At 42.0% G+C, this 18,580-nt stretch overlaps 1 protein-coding gene across 2 annotated transcripts in view; it reads right to left on the bottom strand.

Moving 5' to 3' along the window:
* The window catches only part of tyro3.S (TYRO3 protein tyrosine kinase S homeolog), a 73,818-nt gene extending 57,239 nt beyond the window's left edge, over nt 1-16,579 (bottom strand). Inside the window, exons 1-5 of one of the 2 annotated variants that reach the window (XM_041574922.1) lie at nt 15,055-16,579; nt 11,319-11,514; nt 9,554-9,654; nt 6,706-6,876; nt 3,752-3,838 (exon numbers count right to left, since the gene is read on the bottom strand). In XM_041574922.1, the coding sequence (XP_041430856.1) occupies nt 3,752-3,838; nt 6,706-6,876; nt 9,554-9,654; nt 11,319-11,514; nt 15,055-15,124 (625 nt within the window). In that variant the 5' untranslated portion in view covers nt 15,125-16,579. The remainder of the gene's footprint in view (nt 1-3,751; nt 3,839-6,705; nt 6,877-9,553; nt 9,655-11,318; nt 11,515-15,054) is intronic. The other variant, XM_041574921.1, reaches the window with a different exon arrangement.
* Between the last annotated feature and the right edge of the window lie 2,001 nt (nt 16,580-18,580).

Raw genomic sequence — 18,580 nt, 5'->3', positions numbered from 1 at the left:
AGTTAGGAAATGTAGGGGGGAGGAAGGGGAGCCCCAAAAATTTTTTCGATCTTTTCAGCCTATCACCCATAATATAGAAAACACGCAAGCGTTTTTTGGGACTTAGAAAAAAATTTGACTTTTTTTGAAACAATCCCTATCTACTCTATTGCGCTTCGCCAAGTCTGAGGTGGCGAAGGAAGTCTAGCGTAAAAGGTAGCGTTCAGTACACTGCGCAAGTTAGTGAATTTGCGTAGTTACGTCGCTAGTGAAAGTTCGCCTGGCGTAAGGGTGCGAAGTAACACTAGCGAAACTACGCCAGCTTCGTTAGTGAATTTGCGCAGTAACGAAAATGCCAAACGCTAGCGAATTAACGCTAGCGTTCGGCGCTTCGTGAATTTGCCCCATAGTGTGATACAAAGGGATTCAGACAAAGCAAACACACGGCTTGGCAAAACATATCCCTCCGAGGTGACTTTATTTGCTTCTAGTTACACGGAGGAGTGGATTGCACAAACCTGACCTCGTTTTCCTTTTGTTTTCTTCCATGAACACGCAGAGCAGATCTAGGTTTGCATAACAAGCCTTGTTAGGGCTCTTACACACGGCCGTTCCGACCTGCGCTCTCCTGCGTTCCGTTTTTTGGCGTTCAGCCGCAGGGGAGCGCAGGAATAGACGCAAGTCATTATTTGAAATGGGGCTGTACTCACTCAGGCGCGTGTAGGCGCCGAACGCAGGAAAAATGCAGCATGTTGCGTCTGAACCTGCGTTCGGCGCCTACACGCGCCTGAGTGAGTACAGCCCCATTTCAAATAATGACTTGCGTCTATTCCTGCGCTCCCCTGCGGCTGAACGCCAAAAAACGGAACGCAGGGGAGCGCAGGTCGGAACGGCCGTGTGTAAGAGCCCTAAAAAAGCTTCTGGTTACAAACATTCTGTCTCTGGAAATCGTTTCAAGCCAGCAGCAAATCAGCAGAATGTTCTCTAACCCTTAGGCCCTCGGGTCACAATAAACCCATCAAGCAGCTTTCTATCCAGCTATAATATGTGTCTCGCTGTTCTACAGAAACTATTGTTCAATTAAGTCACCTGATCTGTGTAACTTTTGGCGCTGATTGTAAATATTATTCTCCTCTGGCTATTAGAAGGCTTGTACAGGTATAGGATCCCTTATCCGGAAACCCGATATCCAGAAAGCTCCAAATTACGGAAAGGCTGTCTCCCATAGACTCTATTTTATCCAAATAATCCAAACTTTTAAAAATGATTTCCTTTTACTCTGTAATAATAAAACAGTAGCTTGTACTTGATCCCAACTAAGATATAATTAATCCTTATTGGAGGCAAAACCAGCCTATTGGGTTTATTTCATGTTTAAATGAATTTCTAGTAGGCTTAAGGCATGAAGACCCAAATTACGGAAAGATCCGTTATCCGGAAAACCCCAGGTCCCGAGAATTCTGGATAACAGGTCCCATACCTGTACTATCAAACATGCCCTATATATTTCTCGTAAAATCTTACAACAATCTAAAATCATAAAAATCACAAAATACAAAAACCACAAACTATCGAAATGAACCTTAAAGTTGGCCATGGGCGTAACAATTACGATCTTTCTTGGAAAAGATGTTTCCAAGAAAGATGCTCGTTTCAATACACACGTGTAGAGCGGAATGGTCAGATATACATATAGAAACAATAGAATTCTACCTGTATCTGACGATTCAGCACTAACAATGGCCGATGTTTGGGTCCCTTCAAAGGCAACCAATCAAAATATTCTGTCCAGCCCGATCAACGAGCCAAGTCTTTTGCTGATCTTGGTCGGCTCTTTTCCCAACATACACGCACCGAATATTGTACGAAAATTTGTACGATATTATCTATGGCCACCTTAAAGGGATACTATCTTCATATCCTCCTATTTAGGGCAGAGACACTTACTAGAAAGGTTCTGAACCGATGTGGTCCTCACTCCAACGGTATCTGATCAATATCTGCATGATATTAGGCCAGATTTCAGTGGGGAAGCCTGCTGGAAGGCCCCATATAAGCAGCCGACGTGGTCTGCCGGCAGCATTTAATGACTGTATATGGCACCTTTACACTAGCTGCCCAAGCTGACAAAGAGGGAGCATTAAAAGCTTGTTAGATAGGCTTATCAATACTAATATATTCCAGATAAAGTATGTGGTATGCTTGAGTCCTGGGGGTTTTGCATAAGGGGTCTTTTGATAATTTGGTTCTCCATACCTTAAAGCTGGCCATACACTATAAGATCTGCTCGTTTGGTGAGGTCACTGAGCAATGAGCAGGGCAAAGCAGCACCAAAGGCAGGGCAATATTGGGTTAATCCGATCGTTTGGCTCTAGAGCCTAATGATTGTATTACAACAATGGAAATGGGTGCCGAGGGGACTGCATCAACTAGCCAACGCGGTCCTCGATAGCAGGGAAAATAAAACCTGCCCAATCGATATCTGGCCTATTTTTTAAAAAGTTTTGTTCGGGGTGGCCCATCGGAAGGCGATAAACTGCCGAAACAGTCTAATAGACCCAAATCAGCATCTTAAATCTGCCCATGTATGGCCAAGTCAGCTAAAAATCATTTGGATAGAATTTTTTTGCCACCAATTGGATTCATACAGCTTAGCTACCATCAAGTGCAAGACACTCTTTTATTATTATCACAGAGAAAAACGAAATCACTTTAAAATATTAGAATTATTTGCGTAAAGTGGCCTTTCCATAATTCAGAGCTTTTGGACAACAGGGTTCTGGATTAGGGATCCTGTACATGTATTATGGTCTGGCTAAATAAAACTTCCAGCCTGCAGCATCAGACAGATCTGGAATTGAGCTCTCCTCTGGCACGATGCTTGTTTCACAATGGTGAAATAGCTGATATCATTTAATTCAATTATTAAAGGGATACTGTCATGACCAGGGGCATCTGGGAAATTGACAATATGTCTAGCCCCATGTCAGATTTCAAAATGGAATATAAAAAAATCTGTTTGCTCCTTTGAGAAAGGGATTTCAGTGCAGAATTCTGCTGGAGCAGCACTATTAACTGATGTGTTTTGAAAAAAACATGTTTTCTGATGACAGGATCACTTTAAGGATCTAAAACACTAACGGAGAGCATAATAAAATGTGGTTTGTGCAAATAAAATCTGAAACGGTCTAATGATCAATATCACACAGTGAAATGTGCATTTATGACTTTTATTACATTCCGCATTAAGTATAAAAAGGTGAAAAAAAAACACCCGAGGCTTTAAACTAGAATTTATATGCAATGTCTTGGACTGGAGGAACTGTATTAATTAGTAAGAATTAAGGGATTTATGGCATCCAAGTGCAACAGAGAGGAAGACAGAGCTTATAGTAACAAAAACACACAAAAAGTTATAGTAAAATGAAAATTGCTTGACAAAAATGTAATGTAACGAAAAAAACTATTGTGATACACTACATTTGCACTTTCCAGTTATACAAGCGTATGGAATATATTTGATTCTTAGTAAGACCAAAATCCTTTCCATTATATACATCACTAGTCTTGACCAAATGTTCGACCTCAAAGTAGGTCTTGAAAATGTCCAAAAAAAAAAATCTGTTAGACAGACTTTATGAGGATCTCTCTAAAGTGAGACTGACGGATCTTGTGCTTCTGGAACAACACAATTCCACACATTTTTTCCATTTGTCTCTAAACTCAACACAATTATAATCCTGAGCCGCAAATGTTTAATAAGACCTCTTACCTTTAATTTCAACGATGGCTGTTCTAGAGGAAGAAACTCCCTTTGCGTTGTGAGCTTCGCACGAGAATGCAGTTTTTTCACCGATCCCTAAACACGACAATGATATTTATAGAGCTGAATATTTGCGTTACGTTTCTTTGTGAAAGTCAATTGATGATCGGTGTATTAATGAAGTGCTTGTTACACTCCAGTTGCAAAGCGACACTCCTTATGGGAAAGGATCTCATTTAGAGAAATCGGGACGTTGGTCGGAGTTGCATATTCTATCCACAATAAAAGGACCTACATCTAAATAATTCCCAGATAAATCCTCATGCGGATGATGAGTAGGGAACGTTCTCTCAAGGTTAACAACAATATTACACACTACTTGTGCGCCCTTATCTAGGCAGCCAAATAATGAATAGCAGCAAACTGATTATACTGAAAAGAATATGTAAGTGAAGGACAAACCATACTCCTTTATTACAGGGGGTGGTCGAAACATAATATTATCTCCCCCAGCCCAGACCTCCAATTCTGTCAGTAGCATCGTTTTTAATCAAACAGGGTTTGGTGTATGAAAGTCTATCCACGCAATTTTAAATGATAGTAGAAGGCTGGTGTTATTATTTAATTAATAACCTAGACATCAGACTGTATGGTCTGGCTTTACTTTTAGAGTCAGGGCACACGCTCAGATTAGTTGCCCCCAAAGAGGAGGAGATTTGTCGCCGGGCAACTAATTTCCCCTGAATCTGAGCGTGTGCCCTGACCCGTAACAATATATAAAATCAATTGTAGGTTTTTCTGACCCTGGGAATGTATAAATTTAAAAGAGAGAGACAACTATGACTAAGCGCCGGAAGGTGCGAAACGCGTAAGGTGGGCCATGTGAGGGTCAGTATGTATCTATATTTTAATGTGAATTTAAATAAAATATTTTTTTCACTGAAGAAAAAAGCCTTGGGACAGATATCTTTTGATATAAATCTTTTTGCATATGATTGCCTGTGAACTGGGGCGAGTCCCTTTGGCTTAATTAAGGCAGTAATCAGATGTGGACTCCCGATCAATGAATACTTTAATGTATAAATTTAGATATACTCCCTTCCTGCTTGAGAGATGCCTGTTGTTTTAGTATTTATATATTTTTTTCACTTACCGTGGAAATTAATACATTTAGTCAGGGTCGGACTGGGGCCCCGCCAACGGATATCTGCACCTTTTGTTCCACTTCTTCCCGCCACCATTCCAAAGAAGGGCCCGAGGCCCGAAGAACACAATGCGCACACTTCTGACGTGCGCCCAAGCACACACGATTACGTATACGCTCGGCGCATCAGCGGGGGCCCTGAGACTGCAGCCCCGGTGGGCCTCGGGCCCCCCAGTCCGACCCTGCATTTAGTACAGGTATGGGCAGTTTTTTTTATAAGAAATGATTTTATCGTCCGATCAAACCTTTTCCGCTAAAATCAAATTCGAAGGATTTTACTTCGAGGGTCGAATTTGAGGGTTTTTTAACCCTCGAAATTCGACCCTTGATAAATCGGCCCCTACGTGTATAATAAAATAATTTCGCAGAAATACAAGATTCAGCATTTGCCAATCAATTGGGAACCATATGCTGTTTCTCAGCGGCTTGTGTAGAACCACTCCCAGATTTTTTTTATAAGAAATGTTAATTACACCATTAATAATATCTATTGTTGGAACAAATGAGATCACGTTGAAAGCAAACCCACAAACGCATATTCCCAAAACATTGAAGGGCAGGAGAGGTCAAGGAGGACATATTTACCGGGAGAAGAGAAGCCCCTATAACTGCTGATGTCCGGCTGATTCTTAGAGCAAAATAATACTTTTAGCACAGGCAGACTCTCAGTTTGTAGCTACATACTTAAAGGGATCCTGTCATCAGAAAACATGTTTTTTTCAAAATGCGCCAGTTAATAGTGCTACTCCAGCAGAATTCTGGACTCAAATCCATTTCTCAAATAGGTTTTTTTTATATTTAATTTTAAAATCTGACATTTTGTCAATTTCCCAGCTGCCCCTGGTCATGTGACTTGTGCCTGCACTTTAGGAGAGAAATGCTTTCTGGCAGGCTGCTGTTCTTCCTTCTCAATGTAACTGAATGTGTCTCAGTGGGACCTGGGTTTTTACTATTGAGTGTTGTTCTTAGATCTACCAGGCAGCTGTTATCTTGTGTTAGGGAGCTGTTATCTGGTTACCTTCCCATTGTTCTTTTGTTTGGCTGCTGGGGGAGAAAGGGAGGGGGGTGATATCACTCCAACTTGCAGTACAGCAGTAAAGAGTGATTGAAGTTTATCAGAGCACAAGTCACATGACTTGGGGCAGCTGGGAAATTGACAAAATGTCTAGCCCCATGTCAGATTTCAAAATTGAATATAAAAAAAATCTGTTTGCTCTTTTGAGAAATGGATTTCAGTGCAGAATTCTGCTGGAGCAGCACTATTAACTGATTCATTTTGAAAAAAAACATGTTTTCCCATGACAGTATCCCTTTAACAGAGAACAATGAATCATTAAGGGCCACACTGGGAGGCTTCTTCAGCGGCCGTGGCAATAAAATAAAGGAAAATAAGTGGAAGAGCTTGTGATTGGCAAAGAGCTAGAGAGCATACAGAAAGATTCCGTTTCCCAAAAGCTGAAAGGTCAATGCTTCTTTCAGGACACCTGTTTGATCCTTTGCCTGGAACGACCTTTCAGTATTGGCAGGTTTCACAGATATAGAACCTATAGAAACCCAGTCCCATAACATCAATGCTGTTGAAACGCTTGTATTCTTATATTGTGTCACAAATAAAAGATTTCTTCATATAAACAGAGCATTACCTGGCTTTTTCTTCTCCCTCATATTATATTGTCTTTTAACAATAACTTAAGAAATACACACACACTGTTGACATTTAGCTGCTCAATAACTTAATACAAAGAAGTTTAAACATTACCTGGCATGTGCAAGACGGACGGAGAACTTTCCGATTTTCCCAGAGGGGAATCTCCCACCCACCAAATAATGACCAGTGGCTCAGGTGGTCCGACTGCTGCACAAGTCATGTTAAATGGAGAGTTTGGAGTCACAGACAGATCTTTTGGCTCCACAGTAAAATAAGGTACACCTGGAGGCAAAGGTAAGTGTTAGCTGGAGGCCGAATAGTTGATAAACAAATTTAGATTTTGTTTTACTTTAAAGTCCCAGTGTGCATCTATATGTTCTAATGCTGTTAAATGAATCAGTACATAGCACCTGGGCATTTGCCTACCATTTTTGAGTGCACCACTCTCTGGACTATATAAACAATATATATATATATATATAATACACAAAAGCCATGAATATCTTGTAAATCATATCCTTATAAACGGTGAGTTCTGATGTCATCAGTTATAAACGGTGAGTTCTGATGTCATTTCTGTCACATGACTCACTAAAACTTGTGTATTATAATAAATAAAGTACCCCCTGTTGCAAAATATGAGGATATGAGGATATTAGAAGTTACCTTTGGCCTCGTACTTTTATATGGTCATGAAACTCCTCGGTAACTTATAATATCCTTATATTTTACAAGAGGGGGTACTTTATTCACTATATATTAATTATACATTAATGAATCAGATGCAAGTTGAGTGTAGGACTGGCCATCCCAGGGATGAATTTGACGTAGTTGGCAGCTTAAATATATTGTACTATATGGACAAACAAACCCTGTTGTGTTTAAAGGGTAAGGCGTTTTTTTGGTAGCTTAAGGCACAAAATGTCTCAACCCCCCCCCAATTAAGAAAAGCCTGTACCCACTAACCTAGATAGTCCCCCTTTCCTGCTTTCCCACCCACATACTTCAATAGCCCTGAAAATGTCCCCCTAGTTAAAGGGCAAAGTATCAGTTTTTTATTTATTGTTTCGCACTTATAAATCTATATATCGGTGCAGAGGAAGAGCAGCAGAGCTCGTGGGCGACATCTTCCGGGTCTTCGGATTTCTTCGGGGGTCTCGTTGACAATTCGGGTCCCTTCAGCATTTTCCAGCACTTTTGGCGCATGCAAACCGGAAAGACTGCTCCAACTGCGCATGCGCCAATATTACCGATGAAAGACCGGAGATCCGGAAGATGGCGCCCACAAGCTCCGCTTACTCTGCACCGACAGGTGAGAAATATTTTAGGGACATTTTCAGGACTACTGAAGTATGCGGCGGCCAGCAGGGAGGGGGGATTATCTAGGTAGGGGCTTTTCTTAATTGGGGGGGATTGAGTTCTGCATGTAGACAAAGTCCTTAGAGGTTACAATTGTTTTTTATTTTAGCCTTAAAAAATATAAACCAACATTCTGCCAGGATATGTCTGCTATAGTATATAATTATATAGTGTGAAGCAATAAAGGACGGATCTATTCCCCTGTTACTATTAAGCTTCCGTGATATTTTCCCTGAACTGATCTTAAAGCTAATTTTCCTATATATAGAGGAGATAACGTAACTGCAGGCCCACTCTAATCGCTCCATCGGCAGAACCCCCACGCTGCCATTCTGCAGTTATTTATTATTCTTTCCAAACATGAAACAAGGGGCGACGGATTGCATCAACATTAAACAGATAAACGAAATCAATAACAAGCTGATTTTTGCTTCGCTGATTTTCGGAGGGTTAAGTGAACCATCCAGCCTGTGCAAAACAGCCCAGACAGAGGAAAGGATAAAATAAGGCAACTTCTCCCTAGAATATTTAAAAGCCAAGTGGCACATTTCCAGGTTTAATTGAAAACATACAGTGGCGCTTGAATATTCCAGCTGCAATATGGCTTTAAAGTGGACCCGTCACCCAGACATAAAAATCTGTATAATAAAAGTCCTTCTTACATTAAATATGAAATCCAATTTCTTTTTTTTATTAAAGCATTCATAGCTGTTGTAAACTCGTTTAAAAATCTCAGCTGTCAATCAAGTATTGTCTGCCCCTCCTCTATGCCTTAGGCAATTACTTTCACTTTCCATTCAGCACTTCCTACATGTCACTGCTCTCCCCACATTCCCCCCGTTCTCTTAACGATTTAATTGTGTAACCAGGACATGGGGATGGACATCAAGTCCCCCATTCTGGTGCACAAACAAGATTCTGAGATGATACAAGGCTTGTCTTAATAACAGTGTCCACAAAATGGCTCCTGCCTGATTACTATAATTATGAATTCCCAGACTGATGGAAACAAGATTCAAATAATTTATACAGTGTAATTAAAGTTCATTTTGCTTGACTAACATGATAAAATAGGATTTGGATAATTTTGTTTGGGTGCTTTAAATGAGGCAGGTACTGCCAAACGGATCAGTTACTACAGGCCAAGGAGGGACATCTGATTAATCACATTCTGAGAAAGTATCAACTGATCCAACATATTAAACCAGTGACTTTCCATAGCTGATTTACCACAACCCCCAATATTCCTGAACAGAGAAATGAGACAAGGAGTGGTTTATTTATAACTTTCTAAAATCATAACAAAATGGCTCTAATAATATGTCAAGGTAAGGGACTTCTGTAGTGTGGGATACAGGCAGGCCTGGACTGAGAATCAAAATAGGCCCTGTCATTTCAGGTACACAGAAGCCCAATCAGCCAACATAGAGGCCCAAACAGCCCACTAAATACTCAATTTCTATGGCACCTTATAGCAGCCCCTCTGGCATTTGCCAGAACCCACAGATTGCCAGTCCGGGCCTGGATACAGGGTCGGACTGGCCCAGCGGGATCTGACTATTGATAAATGTTGAACTGTAAGGCAAATACAAATACCTACCTTCCACCATAATCCAGATGGCATCGGATCCAGTCTTTCTCCCACTGTGCTCTGCCTCACACCAGTATCTGCCAGCATCCGGGCGCTCCACATTTTTCAAGCTGAAGAGAGAAAATAGACACCTATGATGTAAAGTAGGAGAACTGCGCATTGAGCTACGTACTCAATCCATTTCTGAGTACCAACACTTTGTTTAGATGACATCTACTCAGTCCATTATTCATTTAAAGAACAGAAGGACAAGTAACCTGCTTTGTAGGAAGAAGAACCTTCTCATTGCAGCCCTTATTCTAAGGCAGGGGTCCCCAAACTTGAGCCACATTCAGTTCCTGTGGGTGCGAGAAACTATTCTGTATCGCCTATGAGGGATGTTTGGCAGTACACCTGGTTTTTATGCAACCAAATATGCTGCCAAGCCAGGAATTCAAAAATAAGCACCGAGTTTAAGGCCATTGGGAGCAATATCTAAGGTGTTGGATGTCCATTTTGCTCATGAGCCTCTGGTTGGGAATCACTACAATTGTCCTGTAAGGTGTTTGCACCATGACAATCAGATGTCCCTGGGCAGATCCCTCAAGATTGAAGCAATGCAGAAACCTGAAAGCCCCACATCTATGATACTAAATGACCTTCATTTTTAACTGCACTGCCAACTTAGTGCCTTAATCTTTCAGTAGGAGAGAGGAGAGAACTCAAACGCAGGTTAACTGCTTGTGATTAATATTTATTTAAGCTGCGATACACGACATGTTTCGGGCTGTAATTGCCCTTTCTCAAGTGTGTAGTGCCTTAATGTAGGGATGCACCGAATTCACTTTTTTGGATTCGGCTGAACCCGAATTCTACGCGACAGATTAGACAGAATACCGAACCGAATACGAATTTGCATATGCAAATTAGGGGTGGGAAGGGTAAAAAATGACACTTAAGGAACAGTAACACCAAAAGTGAAAATAATTTAAAGGAACAGAATAATGCTCTGGTGCCCTGCACTGGCAAAACTGGTGTGTTTGTTTCAGAAAAACAATTATAGTTTATATAAACAAGCTGCTGTGTAGCCATGGGGGCAGCCATTCAAGCACAGGATACACAGTAGATAACAGATAAGTACTACTATAGTTTATATAAACAAGCTGCTGTGCAGCCATGGGGGCAGACATTCAAGCACAGGATACACAGTAGATAACAGATAAGTACTACTATAGTTTATATAAACAAGCTGCTGTGTAGCCATGGGGGCAGCCATTCAAGCACAGGATACACAGTAGATAACAGATAAGTACTACTATAGTTTGTATAAACATGCTACTGTGTAGCCATGGGGGCAGCCATTCAAGCACAGGATACACAGTAGATAACAGATAAGTACTACTATAGTTTGTATAAACATGCTACTGTGTAGCCATGGGGGCAGCCATTCAAGCACAGGATACACAGTATATAACAGATAAGTACTACTATAGTTTATATAAACAAGCTGATTTGTAGCCATGGGGGCAGCCATTCAAGCACAGGATACACAGTAGATAACAAATAAGTACTACTATAGTTTATATAAACAAGCTGCTGTGTAGCCATGGGGGCAGCCATTCAAGCACAGGATACACAGTAGATAACAGATAAGTACTACTATAGTTTATATAAACAAGCTGCTGTGTAGCCATGGGGGCAGCCATTCAAGCATAGGACATACAGTAGTGCAAGCGTAGTATTGGAAGTTATTTATTATCCTTTAAGCTATGGATGGGTAGAGCAGAGCCCGTACCTTAAGAAGCTGATCCAGTGATCTTCATCCACTGGAATATACATCTGATCAGCACTCTGCACAGAGACACCGTCCTTAAACCACTGAATCTCAGGCTCTTCCATTCCTTGTAAACTGCAGTTCAACTTGGCTTCATGTCCCTGAGACACAGTCAGGTTGTATCCATGACCCACAAATCCCAGTGCCTTAGCTCCATCTGAAAAAGATAAAATACGAAAGACAGCAGTTCAGCATATGGAAGGACACCTCACCTACATGCTAGATTTATAGACAATCTATATTGGTACAGGTATAGGATCTGTTATCCAGAATGCTCAGACCTGGCACTTCCCGGATAAGGGGTCTTTCCATAATTTAGCTATTCGTGTCTTAAGTCTGCTAAAAAATAATGTAATCATGAAATAAACCCAATAGGCTGGTTTTGCCTCCAATAAGGATTAATTATATCTTAGTTGGGATCAAGTACAAGTTACTGTTTTATTATTGCAGAGAAAAAGGAAAAATTTGAATTATTTGATTATAATGGAGCCTATGGGAGATGGTCTTTCTGGATAACGGGTTTCTGCATAACGGATCTCATACCTGTAGTATTTCAATAAGATGCAGTTATACAGCACCAACATTTTTTCTCAGTGCAGTATAATAATAAATGAGTGAATACACAAACTACATACAAACAATAACTGATCCAACAGGTAAAGAAGGCCCTGCTGCAATTCTAAACAATTTAAAAAAATTCTAGCCATAAAGAAATCGCACGTGGAATAGTACTAGGCATAATTAGGGGAATGTAATAAAAGTCGGTAACGAAAAAACTATTTGCAATGCGAAAAGTTATGCCTTTGTTTTGCACGGATTTAATATAGCTTTAGCAAACGCGGAAACTGTTTAGCGTCTGCTTCAGTGGAAGACCGTTTGCGAATGTTATAGTTTGCGCCAATGCGCAGTAAATGTAATAAAACTTCTTACTGAAAAAGTCAGGTATGTTCGAAAATATTACGCCACCTTCAATCACTTCTTAAAGGAAAACTATAACCCCAAAATGAACACTTAAGCAACAGATAGTTCATATCATATTAAGTAGCATATTAAAGAATCTTACCAAACTGGAATATATATTTAAGTAAATCTTGCCCTTTTACATCTCTTGCCTTGAGCCACCTTTTCGTGATGGTCTCTGTGCTGCCTCAGAGATCACCTGACCAGAAATACTGCAGCTCTAACTGTAACAGGAAGAGATCATCTGACCAGAAATACTGCAGCTCTAACTGTAACAGGAAGAGATCACCTGACCAGAAATACTGCAGCTCTAACTGTAACAGGAAGAGATCACCTGACCAGAAATACTGCAGCTCTAACTGTAACAGGAAGAGATCATCTGACCAGAAATACTGCAGCTCTAACGGTAACAGGAAGAAGTGTGGAAGCAAAAGACACAACTCTGTCAGTTAATTGGCTCATGTGACCTAACATGTGTGGTTTGTTGGTATGTTTGTGAGTACAGTGAATCGTATGATCCCAGGAGGTGGCCCTTATTTTTTAAAATGGCAATTTTCTATTTATGATTACCCAATGGCACATACTACTAAAAAAGTATATTATTATGATAATGGTTTATTTACATGAAGCAGGGTTTTACGTATGAGCTGTTGCAATATCTTTTTAAAGAGACCTACATTGTTTGGGGGGTATAGTTTTCCTTTAAGAGTGCGCAATTAAAATTCACAATACAGTTTAAGAACAATATTACATTGCGAGATGTGGATTTTTATTCTAATTGGTCAGAATTGTTTTGCGACTTTACATTCCCCCAAATGTGTTTATTTCTAACAAGTCCCCGACCCCTTCCCCACCCACCAACAGTGTAATTACTGGGCAGTATGAAGGAAACATGGGAATTCCTTTAGTCTTTTTATATTTGTGGCAGCTCATCTGCCTCCGACATCTCCGGTCTAACGTCTTACGGTAGAGTCCTGCGCGGGTCCGTTTATTTGGGACCCATCCCCGCAATCCGCAACACAGACCCGCATTCTTACCCGCTTGGAACCGTTACCCGACCCTACCCGCAAGTACTTTATCCGCAACCCGGACCCGCTGAGCATCAAGAATCAGGAAGTGATGTCATTGTAAACCGGAAGTGACATCTTCGGAACTAGCCGTGACCAGAAAAAAGGAGTAAATATCGTTATTGAGAAGACCCGTGGCCTGACCCGCGTCTTTACCCACAGAACCGCCGACCCGCGTCTTTACCCGCACCCAGAACTTTTCCTCTCAACCCGCAAGGTACCGCAGGTTTTTGTGGGTAACCCGCGAGTATCCGATCCGCTGCAGGACTCTATCCTATAGCTCGATATTCTGTCGTCCATATTACTGTACAGATTCTCTTCTCCAAAAATCATTTCTAACGAGACTTGTTCAGTTGAAAGAAAACGCAAAGGATGATCACGGAGCATTTAGCTATGTTTAATATTTCAGCCATTAATTAACAAATCTCTAGCTCTCTATGCCCCTTCTGGCCTGTATTCAGTCATCCGCTGTTCCAATAAAAAATGAACACTGCGCATATCTATTAATAGGATTTCTACGAAATACCCTCACATGATTTCCACACATCACCGATGAAATATATGCGATATTATACATTATCATAATCAAATACTTGTAATAAATCATCCTAATATTTTACAAGGGTGGTCCATTATTCACTATATAACACGTAACAGCCAGTAAAATATATCCTTAAAGGGATTCTGTCATGATTTTTATGATGTATTTTTTATTTCTAAATTACAAATAATTCAGTCTACAATATAAAATTTCATTCCTGAACCAGCAAGTGTATTTAGTTGTAATATTGGTGTGTAGGTGCATCTCAGGTCATTTTGCCTGGTCATGTGATTTCAGAAAGAGCCAGCACTTTAGGATGGAACTGCTTTCTGGCAGGCTGTTATTTCTCCTTCTCAATGTAACTGAATGTGTCTCAGTGGGACCTGGATTTTACTATTGAGTGATGTACTTAGGTCTACCTGGCAGCTGTTATCTTGTGTTAGGGAGCTGCTCTGGCTCAGGGATTTCCAACCTGTTCACTCAAGTTGTTGAATTGTAATTCTTCAGTCAAGTCTGTTTGACAGCTCAAGGGCTGCATATTGGACAGACATACCCTGCCATACACTTAGCAACTCAGTGGAAAAAAATATGACTAATTTATCCAAAGATTGAGAGACCGAGGTCCAATTAATTTTAAAACGTTGAGTTCCTGGGCCAGTTTTCTGTAAACTGATAACCCTTTGGGGAGAACAAACGTGGTTGTGCCAGACTCACCATTCCTGCTCCATCTATCCCACCTGTCAGTCTTACCCTCCAACACTTCAACATTATCTTCATCATTTGCTTCCCACTGCAAGAACACCCTGATGCAAGGGATTGTATTGAAGGGATTGTATTGGAGAGATTGTATTGAAGGGATTGTATTTCTGAAAGCACAACCCTGCCTTTCTCACTGACTCTGTGCCACTCACTGCACGACAAGCCCGTAGCCAAGAACATCTTTGCCAGCAGCCCTGTGTCAGTAGTAGCAGGTTGAATGAAGCCCCCCTACTGCAAGATCCCTCACAATCCATTTACCCTCTTGGCAAATGTAAGGGCCCCTATCTAATGGATCCCCCCTGCTCATGCCCCGGGCAATATCTAACAGCTGTGCCAGCACTACAGTAAGTGAATGACAGCGGCTACTTACCTACAGAGCTCAGGGACAGGGCGGCCAGGAGGAGCCCAGTGATGAGGCCAGGGGGCCTAGGGTAGACCATTGCTTTCTCACCGCCTCCCCATACTCCGGCTCTGTGTTTCACCTGCACGGACAGAAGGATCCCCTCCGCTTCAGAACATGGATTCCTGGGGTACCCAATGGCTCCGTTGTAAGAGTGACCCCAGTAACCCCCAGCAGAACCCTAGATCCCTCAAGCAACAGCACCCTAGATCCCCCCAGCAGAACCCTAGATCCCTCGCCCAGCAGCACCCTAGATCCCTTTACCCAGCAGCACCCTAGATCCCTTTACCCAGCAGCACCCTAGATCCCTTTACCCAGCAGCACCCTAGATGCCTCCCCCGCAGCACCCTAGATCCCTCAACCAGCAGCACCCTAGATCAGCACCCTATATCCCTCCACCAGCAGCACCCTAGATCCCTCAACCAGCAGCAACCTAGATTCCACCACTAGCAGCACCCTATAGATGCCTCCCCAGCAGTACCCTAGATCCCTCAGCCAGCAGCACCCTAGATCAGCACCCTAAATGCCTCCTAAGCAGCACCCTAGATCTTTCAACCAGCAGCACTCTAGATCAGCACCCTATATCCCTCAACCAGCAACACCCTAGATGCCTCCCTAGCAGCACCCTAGATGCCTCCCTAGCAGCACCCTAGATCCCTCAGCCAGCAGCACCCTAGATCAGCACCCTAAATGCCTCTTTAGCAGCACCCTAGATCCCTCAGCCAGCAGCACCCTAGATCAGCACCCTAGATCAGCACCCTAGATCCCTCAGCCAGCACCACCCTAGATCAGCACCCTACATGCCTCTTTAGCAGCACCCTAGATCCCTCAGCCAGCAGCACTCTAGATCAGCACCCTAGATGCCTCCCTGTCCAGCTGTCCCGGCTTTTAGGCAACTTGCAGAGAGACTGGCACTTGTCAGGTGTCCAGCCCCGGAGCAACAGATGAAATGAGAGGAGAAGCGGCAGCAGAACGCGCCAGAAACGCTGCCCAGCGCTCGATGATGAGAAGCAGATTCCACTCGTGGCTTCCAGGCAGGTAACCCCGAGAGCTCGCAATTAAATGCAGCCGCCTAGTCTCAATCCATGGCGTCACTTTCTTGTGGAGCAGAATGACAGCGTCTCTCCACCCACGCGGTCCCACTGCTGCTGCTGCGCACGTTGCGCGCTCCTGCTGCTCTCACCGCTTCACTGCTTCACTGCGGCACTGCTTCCAGCCGAGCAGCCAGATATAATCACAGAGGATCAAGTCGGAGTCCCCTCCCGATACAGACAAGATGCCGCCGCCGCCTCCTTTCCTGAAAAACACTAAAGTGCAGTAGAAGAGGATTGAGCCCTGAGTGGATCAGGAAGAGGCGTGCGGACCTGTCGGCTTTCTGCTGTCTCCCTGCTCCCTCTACTGGCACAATAGCGGTACTGCACTCCCAGCCACTGACTTGATTTCTACTGGAAACTCATCCTAAACACATTGGGGCTCATTTATAAACTTTGTGCAGAGCATATTTATTTGCAAATGGTTCTATTGCCCACACTTTTTCCTGAACGCTGAAATATTGCCACTGCTGTGCCCGTCTTTCCGTTTTTTTGCGAATTCACGTTGTGAATAAATTTTCGTAAATGGAGACGGGCGTTTGCGTGAGTGCACCCAGTGTGCAAGCTTGTTCTGCGCAATAATATTGTTCACAGTGACTTAAATATGCAATTTGCGAAACTGTTTTGTGAGTATTTTCTCCGCCACCAAAGTCGCGGCGTAACTCAGATGCAGAGTATTCACAATTTGCATTTTTCGCCATATTTAATATTTATGGACATGCGCAGTGTGAAAAAAAATTACAATACTGTTTGCACATTAAGTACACCACGCTTATCCAGCTTTATAAATATAACCATGCACAGGGCAAATATACAGTATTTAGGGGCAGATTTACTAAGGTTCGAGTGAATTTTCGAAGTACAAAAAGTTTGAATTTCAAAGTAATTTTTTTAATACTTTGACCATCGAATAGGATACTACGACTTCGAATTTACTGTCTCTTTAAAAAAACTTCAACTTCAATACTTCGCCATCTTAAACCTGCCGAAGTGCTATGTTAGCCTATGGGGACCTTCCAGAGCAATTTTCGGAGTTTTTTATATTCAAAGGAAAATCGTACGAACGTACGATTCTATTCAATGGTCGAATTTCGAAATATTTTCCACTTCGAAATTCGACCCTTGATAAATCTGCCCCTAACTGTACGAATCATTCTGCCCTGCGCAAAGTTTATAAATGAGCCCCAGTGAATATAATTGCCCTGCACATGGTTACACTTATAAAGCTGAATAATAGCGTGCAAACAGAATTGCAAAAATTTTTTCACACTCCGAATGTCTTTAAAGGGATACTGTCATGGGAAAAAAAAATTTTTCCAAAATGAATCAGTTAATAGTGCTGCTCCAGCAGAATTCTGCTCTGAAATCTATTTCTCAAAAGAACAAACAGATTTTTTTGTATTCAATTTTGAAATCTGACATGGGGCTAGACATTTTGTCAATTTCCCAGCTGCCCCTGGTCATGTGACTTGTGCCTGCACTTTAGGAGAGAAATGCTTTCTGGCAGGCTGCTGTTTTTCCTTCTCAATGTAACTGAATGTGTCTCAGTGGGACATGGGTTTTTACTATTGAGTGTTGTTCATAGATCTACCAGGCAGCTGTTATCTTGTGTTAGGGAGCTGTTATCTGGTTACCTTCCCATTGTTCTTTTGTTTGACTGCTGGGGGGGGGGAAAGGGAGGGGGTGATATCACTCCAACTTGCAGTACAGCAGTAAAGAGTGATTGAAGTTTATCAGAGCACAAGTCACATGACCAGGGGCAGCTGGGAAAATTGACAATATGTCTAGCCCATGTCAGATTTCAAATTGAATATAAAAAAATCTGTTTGCTCTTTTGAGAAATGGATTTCAGTGCAGAATTCTGCTGGAGCAGCACTATTAACTGATTCATTTTGAAAAAAATGTTTTTCCCATGACAGCCGTTTACAAAAATGTATTCTCAATGCGAATTCCAGTTAAACCATTTGCGAATATTTCAGATGCACCAATAAGGTAGCTGTATTATCAGGGCTGTTATGGGGTGTCAGTGAGAAGGATCTCACTGGTGGTCCACCTACAACTATATACATATTTTGGATAGTACTACCTTCAATCAGGTAAACTAGAATATAATAAGTCAAACAATAAAGGGTTGGTCTGTGTTTAAAAAGGTAGGATTGGGGGTTCAGCTGTACAGCCATGGGAACAGATAACCTATAATTACAAAATAAAATATAGAAATTATGTAACTGTTGTGCCCTCCCAGTGTCTGTTCAGGTGAATGCGTTAGTCAAAAGTTATAGCCAGCATCGAACTTGGATGCCAGGGACCCACCAGAAAATCTTAGACCAGTGCTGTCCAATTGGTGGCCCGCAGTCTTGTGTGGCCCCCTCACATGAAAGTCTGCTCCCTGTGTGCCATACTCT

The sequence above is a fragment of the Xenopus laevis genome, chromosome 8S, assembly GCF_017654675.1.
Source record: "Xenopus laevis strain J_2021 chromosome 8S, Xenopus_laevis_v10.1, whole genome shotgun sequence".
Taxonomy (NCBI): domain Eukaryota; kingdom Metazoa; phylum Chordata; class Amphibia; order Anura; family Pipidae; genus Xenopus; species Xenopus laevis.
The sequence above is the reverse complement of the archived record's forward strand: the minus strand, read 5'-3'. Positions and strand labels throughout refer to the sequence as shown.